The 19,881-nt window shown below is 54.2% G+C and overlaps 1 protein-coding gene across 1 annotated transcript in view; it reads right to left on the bottom strand.

Annotated features, from left to right (window-relative positions):
* The window catches only part of SH3PXD2B (SH3 and PX domains 2B), a 75,064-nt gene that overhangs the window by 21,215 nt on the left and 33,968 nt on the right, over positions 1–19,881 (bottom strand). The window contains exons 4-7 of the mRNA XM_081303887.1: positions 18,372–18,448; positions 10,249–10,340; positions 6,490–6,515; positions 1,012–1,146 (exon numbers count right to left, since the gene is read on the bottom strand). Coding sequence (XP_081160013.1) covers positions 1,012–1,146; positions 6,490–6,515; positions 10,249–10,340; positions 18,372–18,448 — 330 coding nt within the window. The remainder of the gene's footprint in view (positions 1–1,011; positions 1,147–6,489; positions 6,516–10,248; positions 10,341–18,371; positions 18,449–19,881) is intronic.

Raw genomic sequence — 19,881 nt, 5'->3', positions numbered from 1 at the left:
GCAAGTCTCAGGAGAAACCGAGATGAGCTGGGAGCAGCGCGTTCCTGGGTCCTGCAGAGATGACACTTCCTGGGTTGCGTAATTCAGGAGGTCTGGCCAGCAAACGCGGTCCCGTGGCTGGCGGTAATGTGATCTAGGGGATGCCAGGAACATCACCATCCCCTGTTCTTTGGAGCAGGGACAATTCCTAGATTGAGCAGCTGAGGTCTCACACCCAACGTGACTAAGGGTAACGTGACCCACAGATGCTGGCCACATATGTCTTCCTCCTGCTCCTTGGACCTCAGCTGCCCACGGGGTTATCACAGAGTCGGGCCCCTGATGACATTATCAGCCCTGCCACCATCTGCCACGGCCCCCAGGGAGGACACAGGCCTCTCTGGCCCCTTCCTTCTTCCCGCTCTTTGCCGTCATGATGCAAGGCTGCCCTAAGGCCATGGACATTTTGGGAGCACCTACTATGGGCCAGGTGCAGGCTCAGGCCCTCCGTCTGCGTATCCCCTGAATCCTCCCAGAGGCTCTCTGGGGGAGTTTTCTGTATTTTGCAGATGAGGAACCTGATGGCCAGATGAATGAGGCAGGCTGGATAACTGTGAGACGTGGCAGTCAGGAGGAAACACAAGCCAAGTGTCCTGCAGTCCCCTGAGGGCAGCAATGCTAAGGGACACTGAGCCCAGAGCTGTTGGACCCTTCCTGGACTCCCATGGAGGAATCAATAATCAGATCTCCAGTGTAAGCCCAGCTGTGTCTCCCTGTGCCTGAGGACCGGGAGTGTGCAAGGAACGTGAACCTCAGGACAAATCACTGACACCTGACCCAGTGGGATGCTAGCAAGTGGTGGCCCAGTGGTTACTTGAGCCTTATGATCAATCCTAGGCCTGGGAGGCCTCAGTTGGACCTGGGGAGATGCACCGGGCTGCACTGGTGATTTGTCCCTGAGTTTCCAGGCACTTTCAGTCCAAGGGGCTCGCTGACAGTGCAGGGTGGGAGGGAGCTGGCCTATGTCCCTACCTGACTCGTTCTTCTCGATGATGTCCACCACCTGCCCCACACTGAGGCTGATTTCTGAACTCTCCTGCTTCTGGTAGTTGGCCACCACCACATACTGCTCCAGGACCATGGGGTCCACCGAGGTCAGGTCTCCCCCTGTGGACAGGAAATGCAATCAGATGTCACTTCTGGCCACCACCCAAGGGTGAAGGAGCAGGAGCCAGGGGAGTCGGCGGGTCAGCAGGACCTTCCAAACGGAGAAGGGAGTTGTCACAGGACTCCTCTCCAGGGCCACCCATCCATGCATCCCTTTATCCATCTGCTCACTCAGCCACCGAAGCTCACCAAGTGCCCATTCTGAATAAGCCCTAGAGGTCCTGAGGTGACTGACACATGGTACCTGCTCCCAAGAAGCTGATGGCCCAGCAGGAGCTCACTGCTAGTGGTTCAAATATCCTCTCCAAAAGTCAAGTGGAAATGTAACGGCCACTATGACAGTGTCGGGAGGTGGATCCTTAGCAGATAATTAGAATGGACGGAGGTATTTGTCATGGCACCAGGTGAATGACGGGGGACCAGCCAACTCTTTCTGCCATGCGATGCCTCTGCCATGTTATGCTGCGGCAACGAGGCCCCCACCAGGTGCCAGACTGATATTACTGGGCTCCAGAACTTGGGAAATATATTTTCTCTATAAATAACCCAGTCTGTGGTTTTGTTATAGCATCTGAACATGGACTAGGACACATTCATTCTTATCCACCCAGCCAGCCACCATGCCTTCAACCACCTAGCCGCCCACCTCCATCAAGCCAACATCCGTTCATCATCACCCAACACCTGATTGCCCCAAATTATTCATCTGTTATTAGCTTGTTAAGTCCCCGTGATGTTCCAGATACTCCACTGGGCACCATGGGTACCAAAGTGGATGAGGCAGGTGTGAGTCCAGCCTCTACCCCTCAGGCTGGTTGGAGAGATAGACACATGCAGGACTCGAGGGAGAGGAATTGCTGGAAACCGCCAGGATCCAGGCAGGGGACAACTGATGATGCTGTACCAAAGGTGGTCAGAGGAGCATCTGAAGGAGGTGACAGAGCAGAGGCCTGGGGAGGACCAGCCACGAGGAGAGGGAGGAGCAGTGCAGGAGTCTGCACCGAGGGGGTGAGCGCCAGGGGCTGGGGCCCGCAGCAGTGCTGAGGTCAGCAGGCGGCTTGGACAGGGCCTTGGAGGGCCAAGCTAAGAGGGGTTTTTTTTTTTTTTTTTTCACTTTGCAGGAGAAAGGGGATCGAGGATCGTAAGAAGAGAAGGACAGAAAGCACCTCGTGGAGGGCGGAGCCCAGGCTGGCAAGAAAGACAGCAGGAGATTCGATGGAGACCAGGCAGAGGTCAGGCAGGAGGTGACAGTGGCTTTGGACCAGGGCAGTGGCAGTGGGAAGGGAATGGTGTGGAGGGGCCCCAGTGCCCCTGGAGTGGGCAGCCCTGCTCCACGCCAGGACAGAGCTGATAAACACAGGAAAGACACCATAGGATACAGGTGATTTAAACTGAAGGGACACCTGAGTTCAGGGACTCCAAAGAGAGGGGACAGTGGTGTGACTTGGAGCAGCAGGCTCAGCTCTGGGGGAGGACAGCGGGACATTCATGGCCACAGTTCAGATTTAAACTATTCCTATGGTGGGGGAGGGGAGCTGTGGCAGTGGGTCAGCATTGCCTCACACGTGTGAGGCACCGGGTTCCATCCTCAGCACCACATAAACATAAATCAACAAAATAAATCTCCACAAATCATGTAGATATCCAGGATCCCTGTTTCCTGTCCAAATGCACCCAGCAGTGGAGTGCCGTGGGAGTCGCGCACCCTGAGCTGATTTTGTGCGTCTCTTTCAACTCTGGGGTGGGGGGGGGGCGACATCTTGTTGGCAGCTTGAAATTGGCTATGGAGGCAACTGGCGGAGGCTGCAGAGCTGGGTTCCTCCGCGGAGAGCTGCGGCGGGGTTTTTGCCAGCACACCACTGGCACCCAGAAGGAGCGCGGAAGCCCCCGTCAGCCCTGTGTGGTGTGAAGTGTGGTGTGGGCCTCCTCTGGCAAAGGGTGCTGCTTCTTGGATATGTGACTGTGTTCCAGCCACTGTCCCCACTGCCTGGGAAATGGAGGCAGAGAGAACCCTGCTACCTGCACCCTGGGTGGAGAAAGCAGGAAGACAGAGGAAGCAGGACAGGGAGCAGATGCAAGATGGAGGGTTACAAGATGGGATCAGGGCAGCCTCAGAGAACGTCTCTCCCAGCTGCACCCTGCACACCGATGTCCCAACACTGCTGCTCTGGAAGATGGTGCCACCAGCCCTGTGTTTCACACAAGAAAACAGAGGCTCAGCATTATGACGTGACTTACTTGGGTCATGTAGCTAGCTACTGTCAAAGCCAGACTGTGCACCTGGCTCCAACGCTCTCCAGTGTGGGAGGGTATGGCCAGGAGGTGGGTGAGGAAAGAAAAGATGACAGGGAAGGAAGGATGGCCTGAGGCCTGCTGGCTATCCTTCCCTGTGAGTTCCCAGGGTCCAGTCAAGCCAAGCCTTAGTTCCTTATGGCTCTCAAAGGTCATCTTCACTACTGGCAGCCCTCTCCTCATCTGCCACCTCCCCAGAGGTCAGGCTAAGGGCTGACTTCTTCTAGCCTCCAGGACAACAGTGCTCCCAAGCCAACTGTGCCCCTTGCATAGGGTCCTGAGATCAGGAATCTTACGGTCTCCACTGACCTCCAGAAGCCACTCAGGTATTGCATGGAGACACCTCCTGGTGGAGTGTGGCATTGCAGCCAAGCTCTACAATGAATGATAATTGCAGTACCTTGAAGCAGCTAAGTTCCAGGACATGCCAAGTGTGAAATCAGAGGATTCTCAGGTGAGAAATGTCACATAGTCCAGCAGGAAACAGAACAGAGGGAAGAGGTCAAGAGGAAGGAGATTTGACAGTAGAAGAATGATTTTTATCATTAAGTGCTAAAAATCTTTCTCAAATGGTATAGTGCCTATTTTTTTTCCTTTGTGATGACATGTCTTGAGTTTTTAAAATGATGAGTAAAGGCAAAGTGGGATTTTCCTTCCAGAAATTCACTGTTTTGCTAGGCTTGCTGGAAAAATCCATAAACAAGAGAATACTTAATAAGTAAAGGATAGAACAATCAAGCAGAAAGACACCCCTTAAGCAATCAGAGGATCTTTTAAATGGTGGTGAGAAGATGTTTTTCCTACGGGATGAGCAGAATCCGAAACCACATTAGCCAAAGTCTGCAAGAGCCAGCCAGCCAGTCATGACTGGGAAACGCTGAGAAGATAATCCTCCTCCAATTCAGGGTGCTGGCTCAGAAATCTCAGGGAGTTAAGTCTGCTCATCTTAAATCCTTTAAAATTCAGTCAAGAAAGCAGGTTCTAAAATAAGGGTCAGATAAAACATAAGGCTGAGCCCAGCGTGGGCTCTTGGTGTGAATGAAGAAAGGTGCCATTTTCCACCCAGCTGGACTATAAATAAATCCACCCCCCCACACTGCAGGTGAGTGATGTCAACAGAGGTTACCACAAATTAGAGCCGTCTCTCTCTTTTCCAGACAATTCCCTTCATCAAGCCTGTTCCAACTGGCACTTTGGTTTTCACAAACCAGAGCTGTTTCTTTCCTCTCTTCCCTCCCTCCCACCCGTTCCTTCCAAGGAAAGTCTCTGCATAGTCAAAGCCAGGAACTCTGTGACCAGCCCAGGAGTGGCAGCCCCTCTTTGCCCTTTTCTAAGAAACAGGTAATTATCCCTGGGGCTCGGGAGCTATTTGCAGCTTCAGCAGGATGCCACAACCCTGGCCAGTGCCTATTAAACCAGGAAGAAAGTGGGACACTGGCTGAGCAGATGCCAGGGTTCACTCCAGAGGCGAGACTCCCAAACCTTCCTCCAGTGACGGCCTGGAGCCCTTGAAGCTGACCACAGGCCCCAGACCCAGGAGGCAACTGACTAGAGCCACGGAATCTGGAACCGCTGCTGATGCTGGGCAGGGGCATCCACACGCTTTCAGTTAGAGCAGGAGTAATACAAATCCACTGGACATGATCCTACTCTAAGTACTGAAGGCATATTGTAAATTTTATAAGAATCCTAGAAAACAGTATTATTATGTCCCATAATAATACATGTGGAAACCGAGGCCCGGGAGAGAAATCCTCCGTTTCACTTCTGGGATCTCTGCTTGTGCCAAGCCCCACCACCATCCCCACCAACCCCCTCTACCTCCCTGGAGTCCTAGGAAATTAAAGAGGTTAGAATTCTGGACGCATTGGAGACGCACTGGCTCCAGGTCTGGCATGGGTCAGCCTCTGCAGAGGCAGGGGTGATCTTGGGTGGTGGGAAGACAAAATAGGGCTGCTGCTGATGTCGACTCTGACTCAGCCCAGGCCCGTGGGAACTCAGCGCCTGCCCTGGGTCCCTGCCTTCTCCTTTCCCATGGTTGATTCTGGTGGAAGAATTGTGTTGTCCAAGAAATGGGAAGATTGTTATGCAAGGGCAGAGGTCACTGCAGGGAAAGGGAAGTGAGCATGGGGACCGCTGGATACGCGTGAGCCACGGTCCAGACATGGCTGACTGGAGCAGAGCAGAGGCCGGGCTGCTGCTGCGGTGTCAGAGGGACCAGGTCCAGATACACGGCTCATGCCTGCATGCCTGCTGGGGGCTCACTGTCCCCTCCGCCCAGAATGCCCTTTGCTGGGTGGACGCTTCTGCTCATTCCTTATAATCCAGCGTCCCTCCTTTCTGACCTTCCAGCACCTAAAGAACACTCTGAGCTTACAAAGTTGTTATGTAATGGCCTCTAACCCCTGATAGTGTGGCCAGGAAGACGCCTACCCGCTACTCCATAGAGGGATCTCAGGAAAAGACATCATCCCCTTTGTAATTTTTTGTAGGGTGAAATGACCCCAAATCTTTCTTTTAGGAAATATGCTGGAGTATCAACCAATCAATCAAGCATCAACCCAGCCAGCCAGTCCTCTTCCATTCATATGCACACCCAGTTATTTATCCAACTATTCATCCATTCATCTACCCAGATATCCATCCATCCATCCATCCATCCATCCATCCATCCATCCATCCATCCACTCAGCTACCCATCCATTTCCATCCACATGGCTACATCCCCAGTGTGGAACACAGCCCTTGCACCTGGCAGGTACTTAGTAGGAGTATGCTAAACACTGATTGAAGAGAAGAAAATGAGCAGGGTACGATGGCACATGCTTGTAATCCCAGCTATTCTAGGGGGCTGAGGCAGGAAAATCACAAGTTCGAGGCCACCCTGGGAAACTTAGTGAGATCTGGTCTCAAAAGAAAATAAAAAGGGCTGGGATATAGCTCAGTAGCAGAATGCCCTTGGATTCAATTAAGAGAGAGAGAGAGAGAGAGAGAGAGAGAGAGAGAGAGAGAGAGAGAGAGAGAAAAGAGGAAAATGGAAAATATTCTTACCAGATTTCTTTTTTCCAATGTGCTCCCTGTACAGGAAAGAATGGGGGCAAGAAAGAATAATGAATAATAGTTAGTATTTGTCGTGTACAGACAGGAAAATTCTGTTAGAAAATGAATTCTCCATCCCACAGCACCGTCAGTGAGTGAATGAAATCCAAGCCAACCCCAGGGACCTACGATTTCTTAAAAACAGAAAGAATCCTCTTAATTATCTCCCTTTACCTGATAAGTGCTCTGGTGCCCTGAGGACCAGTGTTCCCAAGCATTTGCAGAGTGGAGGGGCCCAGGCAGAGTTGGAGGGCCACACAGTCTGCAACAGTCCTGACACCCCACAGTGCACAGGGCCTGGCACCTGCCTCGCTGGAGGAGCAGAGGCTCTGCCCCTTAGTGGGGAGAGCAGCGCTCACAGTGCATCTCCCTGAAAGTGACCTGGGATGCTGCTGAGGCTGGAATCCACAGGGAATGAGGCTGACGGCTCTTATGTTTGTATATACAGGTCGGAGATTGTAGGTACAACTGTACTGCAAATACTAAAAATCAGGGTTCACATAGCACTTAATTATCTCATTAGTGACAATGAGCAGGTTCCAGTGGCTGGGCTGGGCTGGGAGTTGTGGCACCGGTGCCATCATTCAATGATCATGAAATGCAGCCCTCTGCCAGGCCCTGAGTGGCTCGGGCCATTCATTCACTTAAAACTCAGGACAACCCTGGGAAATAAGTGTTACTTTGTCTCTATTTTACTGATCAGGAAAATGGGATCAGGAAAAGTCAGGTAACTGCCCAGGGTCACACAGCTGGTAAGGTAAGCCAGGTCTACCTAAATGTTTTAAAATTGAGGGACAACTGGGTGTGGGAAGCTGGAACAGGAGGAGGGCAAGTTCAAGGCCAGCTGGGCAACTTAGTGAGACCCTGTTTCAAAATAAAATCCAAAAAGGGCTGGGATGTAGCTCTGTGCATGAGGTCCTGGATTCAATCTTCAGCACCAAAAAAATAGGATAAAATCAATATATCAAAAATAAAAAAAATTTGAGGGATAATTAACAAACCATAAAACTCAACCTTGGAAAGTACACAATTGATTTGGTTTTCATGGAGTCAAAGGGTTTTGCAACCATCACTACTATCTCATTCCAAAACACTTTCATCGCCCAAAAAAGGAACCCAGACTCAGGTAGCAGTCACCTCCCGTCCCGTCCCCCTCCTCCAAGCGGTGGCCACCACAGGTCTTCCCACTGTCTCTGCGGACCTGCCTACTCAGATACTCATTTACACAGAGTCCCGTAACGGTGGCTGTTGTGTCTAGATTCTTCCACTCAGCATGTCTGCAAGGCTCCCCCATGTCACAGCGTGAAGGAGTTCTCTCCTCCTTCTTATGGCCGGGACATCTCACATGTGATGGGCCATGTTTTGTCCATCTGTGCTCCGGCTGTGGGCAGCTGGGCTGCTCCCACTCTTTGGCTATCATGAGTCATGCTTCTGTGAGCGTCCATGTCGGGGGAATCCCGAGGGGTGGAACTGCTGGGTCGCATCATAAATGTAGGGCTAGTTTTTTGGGTGCCTTCAGACTGTTTCCCACGGCACCCATTTCACCTTCGCACCAGCGACATGTGAGAGCCCCGATTTCTCTGCATCCTTGACAACAGTGGCCAGGAGAGCAGGGGCACCTTGCGGAGGCTTGGACTGCATCCCCTCCTGACGATCTCATGTATCTTGATACGCTTACCGGCCCTTCGGGGTCTTCTTGGGGGAATGTCCATTTGAGGTCTGACTTGAAAGTCTGGTTTTTAACCATCATGGAATGAAGCTTCGAGGCATCCTCAGGAGGGCAGGGGGCTAAACTGACCCCAGGACCCTGGGCTATGTTCTTAGCATCTGGAAGCAGCCACTGGGCAGGGCCTGGAGGATGCTCCCCATGAGGAGGAACTTCACAGCTGCGGTGCAGGGAGGGCCTCAGGTCCCCGGGTCCTGGTGAGGAAGCTGTGCTGCACTGCTCACTGAAACCTCATGATTTACACACCCGTCTGGCAGGAGGAGACACTGAGGCCCAGGGAGCTAGAGTGCGGCCTGGCCAGCCCCCTGGAAGTCCTTGTGGGTGGAGTCCCCCTTGGTGGCTGCTGCAGGATGCACCACGAGGTCCTCCCTGGCTGCTTCTGTATACGCTGCCCCCAGAGTAGTGTTGGGGCCTGTGACCAGGGCCACTCCTATCCTGCTTGTGCCTCCGCCGTCCCAGCTGGAGCAGGCAGTGTGGGTAGCAGGGTCCATGGGTCCAAGTAGTAGCGGCAGCAGGGCCCTTGAGCAGGCACGTGACCTGCTCTGTGGCCTGCCTGGGGGCTCCCGCGTGTTCACCCCAGCAGCAAAACCCTCCTGCAACAGCGCCTTTGCGGCCCTGGTCTCCCCGCCAGACACTGCCAGAGAAGACCCCGTTTCAAGCCCAACTTGGGTCTGAGCTTCTAGCTCCTGACCAGGAGACCAAGCCCGTGGAGTAGTCACCTGGCCACTCGTTACACCCGGAACCAGCAACCGGGTCAGCAGAGATGGCCTGTGGGGCTCCAGAGCTGCCCGCAAACATGTTGCCACCTTCCTTCCGTCCCCCAGAGCCTGGCTCAGCCAGGAAGGTGCCACCAGGGTGCTGCACCGTCCTTCCAGGAGGAGGCTGCTGCATCTCACAGCCGGACCGCGGGCAGGGGAGCTGTGCCCTCTCAGGAGCCCAGTCACCTGCCCAAGGTCACACAGGTGGAAGGGGTGCCAGACTCTGAATCCTTCTCTCCAGGAAGCCTCCTGGGACCAGGTGATGCTCCTTCGGGAAGCTGTCGACTGCTCTGCGGTCTTCCTCCAGCCTAGGCTGTACTTTGTGTTTTATGTGGGTGTCTCAGTGGGTTCCCCTTCCTGAGACCAACCTGAGGTCAAGCTGTCAGCCAGCTTGACCCTTTCTTCCTTCTAGCAGCGCTCACCAGACCTCAGCACAACCCGAGGCTGCACGGCAGCTGTGGGCAAGTTTGAGTAACGAACGCATCTGAATGAGCGGACGCTGTCCACGCTGGTCTCTGTCCACCCTGGCCTCTGCTCAGAGACTTGGGGGAAGGGGTCCTATCTGGAAGGCCCAGTCAATGAGAGTCCCCTCCTTAGCCTTCCTGGAAGGGCTCCCGATCAGCTTCTTGGGGACCCAACTCCGCCTGGAGACTTGGAGCAAACCAGCAGATCAATCCCTTCCCCGTTACGGCTCTGAAGAAGATCCCAGCACCATGAACAACAGGAGGAAGAGCAGGGGAAGCTGCGCCCCGAGCCAGGCAGTGCCAAGCCGCCAGGGACCCAGCCAGCCTCCTGCTCCAGGCAAAGTCAGCACAGCTGCCCACCCTGGGAACAGGTGACGCCACAGGATCTGAGGAAACCTGATTCCCAACACTCCTGGTCCCAAGCACTTTGGGGAAGGGCCAGGCCTGCAGTTCCTGAGCACACCTGGCTCTTCAGTGAGGTGAGGTGACCCGGCCAGAGTCACTGCCACACAGGGCCACCATCCACTGGGTCCCAACACACTTTGGCAAGTGCTGCAGAGCATTATGGGATTACAAGAACCTGCCAGCTTCCTTCACCTGCCAAAGGGGACCAGTGTGACCCTCACAGTGACTGCGAGGCCCCCTGGGGCCATGCCTTGCAGGGAAGAATCAGTGAAATCTGGCTGGACATTACTTCCCCCCAGGCTGGCTGGACCAGCAGGGCAGGTAGGGCAGGATGTAGGGGGCTCACAGACCAACTTACTCTTTGGGGGGATTCAGGTCCTCGGGTCTTGTCTCAAAGAACTGCAGCACCTCATCACACTGAGAGATGTAGGGGGGCAGCTGGATCAGGGCCTGCAGAGGAGAGAAGGGGGTCTGAAGGAAGCAGGTGCGGCGAGGCTGCACACGGAGGTCTCGGGATCACCTGGTGGCCCCTGCCCCGAGGTCCTGACTCAGCAGGTCGGGGGCAGGGCCTGTGCATTTTGTCAAGTGGTGATGCTGGTATTTTGGGTTAAGAAACACACACAGTGTATGTGCATATGTGCCCAGAGGAATAGTGGGCACATCTGGACAAAGTGTATGGGCACATTCACACAGTATCCGACCACACCCTGCGTACCAGTTTGTAAGAGATGCTGTCACTAACAGTGCACCTGGCATCTAGACCGTGGGTACTGGATACTGGGTATCCGCTGTGCAGACACCGGGTTGCCTACAGGTGGACATCAGGCAGCTTCTAATATGTGTGTGCGTGTGCTGGAACTCCCCGACTGGAGCATTACTCGAGGGGCTACTTCAGAATGTGGATAGAGGCTCGATGGAGGTGTCCAGGCCGACGGAGGGCTGCCTCATCCCGGGTCCCCCACTGGCTAACTCCATGTCACTCTGCCACATGAGGACAGGAAGAAGCCTCAAGGGCACCTGCAAGGGGGCTGCACAAGGAGGGCACAGCGTGGGACTGGGCATCGTCATCCTGGTTTTTCCACCAACAGGTTCCATTCAGTGTGTCGCCGGGCATGTCCTGTGGGCCCGGCACTGTGCAAGGTTCTCTGCCACATGGGAGAGAAGTGCAGTGTATGTCCTGTCCATGAAGGATCTGAAACTAAGGCCTCCTGATAAGCAGCTCAGTCTAACCAGCACTGACTGAAGCCCCTCTGGCCCAGGTCCTGGATGGGGAAGATGGGGACACAGGTCTGTGTGCAGTGGAGCTGGGGCGTGCACATCTTATCACAGCCTGTGGGGGGCATTGCACACGCATACGCATGATTTAAATTGCACAGATAGCCGCAGGTAGCTTGGGGGTGAGGGTCTCCCAGCATGTGTGAGGCCCTGGGCCCAATTCCCAGTGCCCCTCCCCACACACATCACAGGTGACCTAGCCAGCCCTGTCACCCTGCTAGTGGTGGCTCTGCAGTGAGGTGGCTCTCTGCTCTGCCCTAGAAGGTCTTGCTTCTTGGTTCCTTTCATACACCCTGGCCATGAGTCTGGGGTGGGGACGTGTCACTCTGCTGTCTGGGGTGGAGATGTGTCACTCTGCTGTCTGGGGTGGAGATGTGTCACTCTGCTGTCTGGGGTGGAGACGTGCCAGTGTTTTCTAACATCCCTTAAAAGCCCACCGTCCCACGCCCAAGTGCACTACCTGCAGGGGGCCTAGGCGCAGAGGGGCCACTCGGAGAGGGGCTGGAGATCTCTAACAGGCACCTCACACAGGGCTTGGGGGTACTTTGACCCTATGTGATTTTCTCCTCCAATCAGAAATGTTTAGTTGTGCAAGACACAGGGTTGGAACCTGCCATCTTCCCCACTGTGCATTCAGGGACATTAGCACATTCTTATTGTGACACAGCCACCACCTCCTGTCCCCAGAACTCTTCTCATCCTGCAAAACAAAAACTTCAGCCATGGAACAGCAGCACCCCCTATCCCCGCCCTCTCCACCGGCTGTGAATTCCCTGGGGCCCGTCCTTGGAGGGATGCACAGAACCTGTCCTTCTCTGTCCAGCTGATTTCCTTCAGCATGTCCACCATCGGGGGTCACCCCTGCTGCAGCACGTGAGATCCTGTCTCCTGGGGCTGCCGCTGCCCTGCTGTCTGTGGATGCCCCGTGCTGCTTCTCACCCATTGATGGACGCTGGGCTGCTGACCCTATGTGGTCAGAGTCACAGGCTCTAACTTTGCCAAATTCCCTGCGTGTGACCTGCCCCAGGTTTAGAGTGGAAAGATGTGAAGTGACACTGGGCACCTGGCCTGTCACTATCCACTCTTCGTCCTTCTCAGGTGGAGGATGATGACCTAAAGGGCTTGCTGATATTTTTATTGGCCATTAAGTAGCTCCTCTCTGCAGCCTCTCCCCAGGGCTGACCTGTCCCAGGCTAGAGGCAGAGTCCCAGGACAGGTCCCTCCTACTTCTGAGCCTCCTCCTTGTCCTGGTACCGGCGGCCAGTGTCATTCTCCTGTCCAGGACGAGCTGCTGCCTGTGCCCTGCCCCGTGGGTCTCCCCTTCCTCTGCAGGCCCATGACGAAGGGGCTGATGACATGCTGGAGTGTGGTGTGGCCTCCACACGCTGAGATCCCTGCTCTCCTGAGGGTGGCTCGGCACCGCTGGTTCCTGAACGCACGGTCTCCCTATGTCACCCTGGGCAGCCGGGGAAGCAGAGGCTCTGAGGAGGTGATCTGGACGAGAAGGACCAGGCCTGGCCGATTCCAGCCTCTACCTCAAACCCACAGAGGGCAGACGTGGAGGCTGCGTGCCTTCCCTGCATCCCTCCATAACACTGGGCACACCCATGACACCAGGCTGGATGAGCAGCACGAGGGGGAGACCTGGCCCTGGCACGGGGCCTGCTGGAGGGCGGCAGGTGGGTGTGGGTGTGAGCTCCGAGGTGGGTGTCTGGGCTTGGACGGTCCCGGGTGCTCTTGTTGGAGAAGGCAGAAGAGCAAGGGGACCAGCGAAGGGTGGGACAGGGAGGCCCATGGAGACCTCGGGACAGTGCCGAATCTCCTCTGGTCTTGGGCTGTCCTTGGGACGAACAGCCAAACCCAATCTGCACCAGGAAACACACCAAGGCACCAGTGAAAGGCAGTGCCATGTGAGCAAGGCCACCCTCTGGTGTCGCGGGCTGGCTGATCCTCCGACGTGACCTCTGCGCACCGTGAGGCGTCCTGGGGTTGACAGAGCTCCGAGGTTCCAGAAGGAACCCTGTCCCCCACGGATGTGGGGATGAGAGAGAGTCCTGCTTGCTGAGGTCACTGTGGGCAGCCCATGTCACACACATATCCTTCAGAACCGGGCCCTGGGCCTAGGACCCTGAACTGGCCTCTTATCAGCCCGGGGTTAGGATTAGCTGGTCCTGTGTCTGCCTCCAGGAACTGTTTATGCCAAGTGGCATCACACAGACGGTGGGTATTTTAATGCTCCCAGGACAGCCCGAGCGGCCAGTGCGCGGGGCAGCCCGCAGCAGAGTCAGGTTCTCGTTGGGACTTTTGATGAGCAGAAGTTCTTAAATGTAATGGGGTCAAATAAACCAGTCTTTAGCAGTTGGTACATTTTGCATCTTTGGAAATCCCCCTGTCCCTAGAGTTGACGAAGATACTGTCCTGTGTATAAATTCTTTATGGTGCTGCCTCACATTGTCAGGACTTTATAAATGATACCACGTGGGACGCGAGGGAGGTCAGTCCTTGTCACTGACTTTTCCCACCTGGGTGCCCCTCTACTGAGGAATCCCGTCTTTCTTTGGTGACCCACAAAGTGGTCTTTGCTGTGTTAGAAGGTGCGTGAGGCCTGTTGCTGGTCCTCAGCTCCAGGCCAGTGTCTCCTCTGCCGGGTGCCAACGTCCTGCCGGGGGAGCGTCTGCCTGGTGGAGCAGGAAGTGTGCTGTGTGCACATGCGGGGCAAGTTTGGGACACATTGCCCCATCCACCTGCACCTTTGGGCGTGTCCACGTCTACCGCTGTGAAGTGAGCCCTGGGACCAGACTGGCTTCAGTTGGCTCAGAGCGAGTCACCAGCAGACACCCGAACGCCAGGACCATCCTGCGGAGCCTGGGAAGGATGGCAGATCTGGTGACAAAAGGCATATTTCCACTCCCTCTAGGCGGGCAGGCCCCAGGGAATGCGGCCAGCTCCAATCCCCGGATATCTGCTCTCTCTTGCGATTCCTACTGGCAGGGCTGCACATTTCCATGTGGCTCCCGTGACACAAGCTGTCTCTTCTATGGCCAATCCCGATGATCTCTGGTTCTTCCAGGTACCAGACAGCTGCACACAGCTGTTGCTTCCCCTTATTGCTTAAGGATCTCAAATTTCCTTTCCAACATCCAATCCCCGGAGGCTTGGGCCCCCTGGGTAGGAAGGGAGCCTGACTCTGGAGAGCGTGCGCCGGGGAAGCTGGGCTGAGGGGCGACTGCTGCTTCCCAGCTGGGTGAGGCAACCCCACAGGGCCTGAGCAAGGAGGGCTGTCTCCAGAGTGGGAACTTCAGGCTTCAGAGGTTTAGAAAAGGACAAAGTGAAGACGCGAATTTTCCTCTGAAAGTTGGAAGGCAAGCAAAGACATCCTTGAGGTGGATGACTCTCCCTGTCCCCACCCCCACCCCTTTTTAAGGATACACATGAGAGAGACGAATCTGAATCATCTGCTTGTGTCAGTCTTTTTCATAATACTATAGCAAAATACCTGAGGCTGGGTACTTTATAAGGTGAAGAGGTTCATTTGGCTCACAATTTTGGTGGCTGGAGGGTCCAAACAGCATGGTGCCAGCATCCTGGCGAGAGCCTGTTGCTGCATCAGGACGTGATGGAGAAGTGGAAAGGAGCCAGCTGTGTGTAGAAGGGGCCCAGTGGGTGGGGCAGCCTCGCTTTGTAACAAGCTGCTCTCAGAGAACTCGTCTCCCTTTGAGACCAGCACTCACCCCTTCCTAGGGTCCCCAGGACCTGGTTATCTTGCACCAGGCCCCCTTCTCAAAGGCTTACCCCTGCACACCAACACACCGGGGACCACCCTTCCAACTCTGGAGTCTCTGGGGGACACATGAACCACCCACGGCCCGGCTCTGCTCCGAGCACATGCTGAACATCCCCACCCCCTGCCCCTGCACTTCCTTAGCCACCTGGAAGGTGACCAGCAGGGTGTAGGAGTGGCTGTGACTGTCAGTAACCTTTCTGACCTCCATCTCCTCTTCTGCACAGTAGTAAAATCTCATCAGCGTTGGTGGAGGGACAAGGCGAGGTCAGGCCCCGCCAAGACAGACCCTCGGGAGTGATTGTCTGTCCTTCCTCAATGTCCCCTGCTGGGTGGAGGGGCAGTCATTGGTCCCCACCAGGCCCCTTGTTAAATGTTTAAAAAGATTTATTGCAGTATGATTTATAGACCATAAAACGTACCCATTATAAATGCACAATCAACTTGGTGACATCTGGTGATGGCAGAGTTGTGCGGTCGTCACCTCCACCCAGCCTTGGGGCCTCCTGTTGCCCCAGCCTCTCCTCCAGCCTAATCTGCCCTCCATCTCTACCCCACTGCCCAGGGCCAGGAGGCCAGGTCTGTTCTGTCCTGCGGATCTGCCTTCGCTGCACATTTCACTAACCACGGAACCACACAGTCTGCGTCTCGCCTCCGGCTTCTGCTCAGCCTGGTGCTTGGGTGATCCGTTGGGTTGGGGCGCCCATCACTGCTCTTCGCTGTTTGACATGCGAGCGTGCACATTCTGCAGCATGGACCCCACACTCTTCTGTCCACTCTCCCGCTGATGGGCGTGCAGGCTGCTCCCAGGGTCTGGCTACCATAAGCCGCGGTCGCTACAAGCATTCGCACCCAAGCTTTGCCGTTAGGTCTCCATGCTCTGGAGCACATGCCCAGGAGGGGCAGAGGGGCTTGCCAAGGGTTTTCCCAAGCGGCTTTTCCTCTCCAGGATGAGGGTTCCAGGGTCTGCGTCCCCATCCACGCCCGCTGCCCTGCTGCTGTGGCCACTGCTCGGGCTGCCTGGCACGGCCTGGTGTTGTCCGCATTGCCCTGATGACTGACCAGGCTGGCCTGCATGGTCTTATAGTCACCCCGATGTCTCTTAGGTAAGAGGAAAGTCTTCTCCCCATTTTAAAACTGGGTTGCCCTTTGCCCTTGAGATCTTGGTGCATTCTCAGTGTCTCTTACCAGACACTGAGGGCAAGCCTTTCCATTGTCTTATGGCATCTTTTGAAGCAAAAAAAAAGTTTTAAGTGGATTTGGTGAAGTTCAATTTGATCAATTTTTCTTTTAGGCCTGATACTCTTGCTGTCTTATCAAAAAATTCTTTCCCTATCCATGGTCATGGAGGGTTCCTCCTGGGAGCTCTTAGATTTATCTGAGTTGATTTCTGCACATGGTGGGGGCAGGGGTCCAGTTTCCTTATCTCTGACGCTCTCCCCCCCAGTCCCCATGGCCTGGGAGGCGACTCACCTGGAGATGGACAGGGCCTCTAAAGAGGTGATCTGAGTCATTGAGGATGGCCTGCGGCCCAAGGTAACTAGCATCTTTACAAGAAGAGAGATCAGGGCATGGACAGTGCCGAGAAAGGTTCCCTGAAGTCACAGGGAGGAGACGAGGCTGTCTGCAGGCCAAAGGGAGCAGCCCTGGGAAGCCCTGCTGCTCCGAATTCCGGCCTCCAGATCCGCGAGGACACAGATTTCTATTGTTCAAGCCACACTGTCTGGGACACTTTGTTACGCATCCCTAGGAAACTAATGTAAACACAGCTGTCCCAACTGTGTATAAAAAGACTGCTGATCCCTTCCCACCGAATCATCTTGGCATCTTCACTGAATGCGGACAGCATACTATTTTGCGTGAGCTCATTTCTGACCCTCAGTGCTGTTGCCCTGATCTATGTGCCACCCCAGCGTCAGTACCAGGCATCTCCAATACTGCAGCGTGTAGGAGCTCTGGAAATGGCCAGCATGGCTCCTCTAACTGCCCTTAAGCATCAGCTTGTCAATTCTAAAAAGGAAAAAAAAAAAAAAAAACACAAAACAAAAACAAACAAACCCTACTAGGATTTCAAGAGGAATCACAGTCAACACAGAGATCCGTTTGGGGAGAAGTGCCTCAACGCTGAGTCTCCCAATCCATGAATATGGGATGCCTGTCCACTAGTTTAGACCTTCTTTGACTTCCCTTGGCAATGCTTTGTAGTTTCAGTGTAAAATCCTGCACTTCTTTTTGTTGAATGTTATTCCTGAGTATTTTTTTAAACATTTATTACTTTTTTTAGTTGTAGGTGAACACAATACCTTTATTTTACTTCTATGTGTGTGCTGAGGATCGAACCCAGCACCCCACGCATGCCAGGTGAGTGCTCCACCTCTGAGCCACAGCCCCAGCCCTGTATTTTATTCTTTCTTGATGCTATTATGAGTGGAATTGTTTTCTTAATTCCATTTCTGGATTGTTCATTTGTAGATCATATAAATGCAAGCGAGTTCTGTATGTTCATCTTGTATCCTGGGTTTTACCAGGCTCATTTCCTAGTTGTGTGTTTTGCATGGATCTCTTGATTATCTACATAGAGACTCGCACCACCTGTGGGTCATGGCAATTGTACTCTTTCTTCCAACCCAGATGCCTTTCTTTCCTTTCTTGTGTGCTTACACTGGCCTGCCCCTTCAGTAGGAGGTGGGGGTGGTGAGGGTCAACATACTCACTTTGTTACCCATCTAAGGTAGAAATCATCAGCCCTCCATTTTTAAGGCATCTCTTGCTTATTTCTACTCTTAAAGCTATTTAACCCGAAGAAGTGAAAACTCAGAGAAACTACACACATGAAATATAAATATTTATATCATCCATTAATACATATTATACATGTTCCATATTATATATACACATACATATATATTATATGTATGTGTATGTATGTATATATGTGTGTGTGTGTGATTTCAATATTTCTTTCCTGACCACAGCTTCTAATTAAATGAAATACAACCTAAGGCAGGCACTTGTTTCAAATATTCAAGGGACAGGAAAGCAGTTGTACCACCTGACAGCAGGGCTGGCTGAACAACTTCTCAAACATTCACACACAGTAGAATACTAGGCAGTCATTAAAAGTAGGCTCAAGGGGATTTCTATTATATGAGGAAATTCTTATGTCACAAAGTAAACAGATGAAGAGCAGAAAAAAAGTATACACACAGGATGGTCTCAACATCGCAAAGAGTCACTCACACAAAGGAAAGATGGCACAGACGCACATAAAACCCTTGATAGATTCTTCTGGGCTGAGGGATCATGGGTGATTTTTCCCTCTAGTTACTTTACATTTCTTCCAATTGTACAAAAATTTTCATAACGAGTATCTTGTAGCCAGAAAAGAAAAACAAACTAAACTGGCCATGTGCTCTCAGCCTTACCTTGCAGTACTCGTCAATTGGTACCAGGCGCTTGACGGCCACATCCCGGACGTGGCTTCTCCGGAACAGGATCTTACCTGCAGGAGGGGAGAGCGTGCTGAGCATCAGGCAGCTGTGAGGTGCCGCGCAGCCCAGAGGGTGTCCTGGGTGGGCTGCGGGGGCTGCCTGTCTGTGCTTGACCTGGCTTGGTAACCCCATGAGTGTCCCCAACGCCCCATTCGCAGCTCTGGTACGGGACTGGGGAAACGGGTCAACAGGAAGTTTTGAGGAAGTTTTTAAACACATTTTTTTATCGACACGTGGTAACTACACATGCTTATGGGGACGGTGTGACATTTCCACACATGCAGATGAACTGGGGACAGAGCAGGTCCCTGGCCCACTGACCACCCCAGACACCTGCCCTGGGAGTGTCAAGGTCCCCTCCACCAGCGTTTTTGAGACGTGCAGGTCCTTCTGTGCCGCAGAACGTGGGGAAGTTGTCCCTGCGGTCCCCGGGCCCCCCAGCCTCTCCTCTCTGCCCCATGGTCTTTGGCCATCTTCCTACTCTGTCCTGTGGACCAGCCTCTCAGCCTCCCTGTCCCTGACGCAGCACCTGTCTCTCGGGGCCTCACCTCAGCGAGTTTTGATAGAGGGAGACGGGGGCAGCCGTGAAGGAGGCCCCCATCTGTGCTGACCAAGGACCGTGACCTGGGCGAGCGGCCCAGGGGACAGCCCAGGGAACGGCCCAGGGCTGTGCAACCTGACAATCCAGCCCCTCCCCACCATCCCCCTCTGTCTCACCTCCCGGTCCCCAAACTTCACACTCTTTCATGCTCCTGCGCCTCCCTGGCACACCTGTGCCTCCTGGAGAGAACTCAGGAGGAAATGTGTGGAAGGGTCCTGAGGGCCTGTCTCCTAGGGACAGGGGGCACAGAGTCGTGGTGGCTTCCTCAGGCCCCTGCCCTGCAGAAGGTCCAGTACCCTAGGCTCAGACCCAGGCCCAGCCGGGGCCCTCACTGTGACCACCGAGGACCCACTCCCCATCTCACGGGTCCCCGTGGGTGGGATTCCTGCCATCCAGAACCCCTAGGAGTGTCCCCACCTTTGGGAGAAACCAGGACCGTGTGGGGAACCTGCGTGGCAAGTGCCCTCCCGTGTGTCTCCAGGCAGGGGGGGGACACAAAGAGTGTGGCTCCATTTTGGCCCACACTGTGGCTCAGGGGACGGAGAGGGCGGTGACCAGGCCTCTCGCTGACAGCTTGTGCACAGGCTCAGACCCTGACAATCAGCACGGGGCCACTGCTGGCCCCTGGAGAAAAGCAAGCTCGTCCCCAGGTCACTGACCACTTAGGAACTCCAGGTGGGGCTGGGGCAGGGGCTCAGCGGCAGAGCGCTTGGCTCGCACGTGTGAGGCCCTGGGCTGGACCCTCAGCACCACATAAAAATGAATGAATAAAATGAAGGTACTGTGTCCATCACAGCTACAAAAAAGAAAACCACCACAACAACAACTACTCAGGGCTGAGGA

This window comes from Spermophilus citellus (genome assembly GCF_964194105.1).
Source record: "Spermophilus citellus genome assembly, chromosome: 1".
NCBI classification, from domain to species: domain Eukaryota; kingdom Metazoa; phylum Chordata; class Mammalia; order Rodentia; family Sciuridae; genus Spermophilus; species Spermophilus citellus.
Note: the sequence above shows the minus strand (reverse complement) of the source record. Positions and strands in the feature narration are given on the sequence as shown.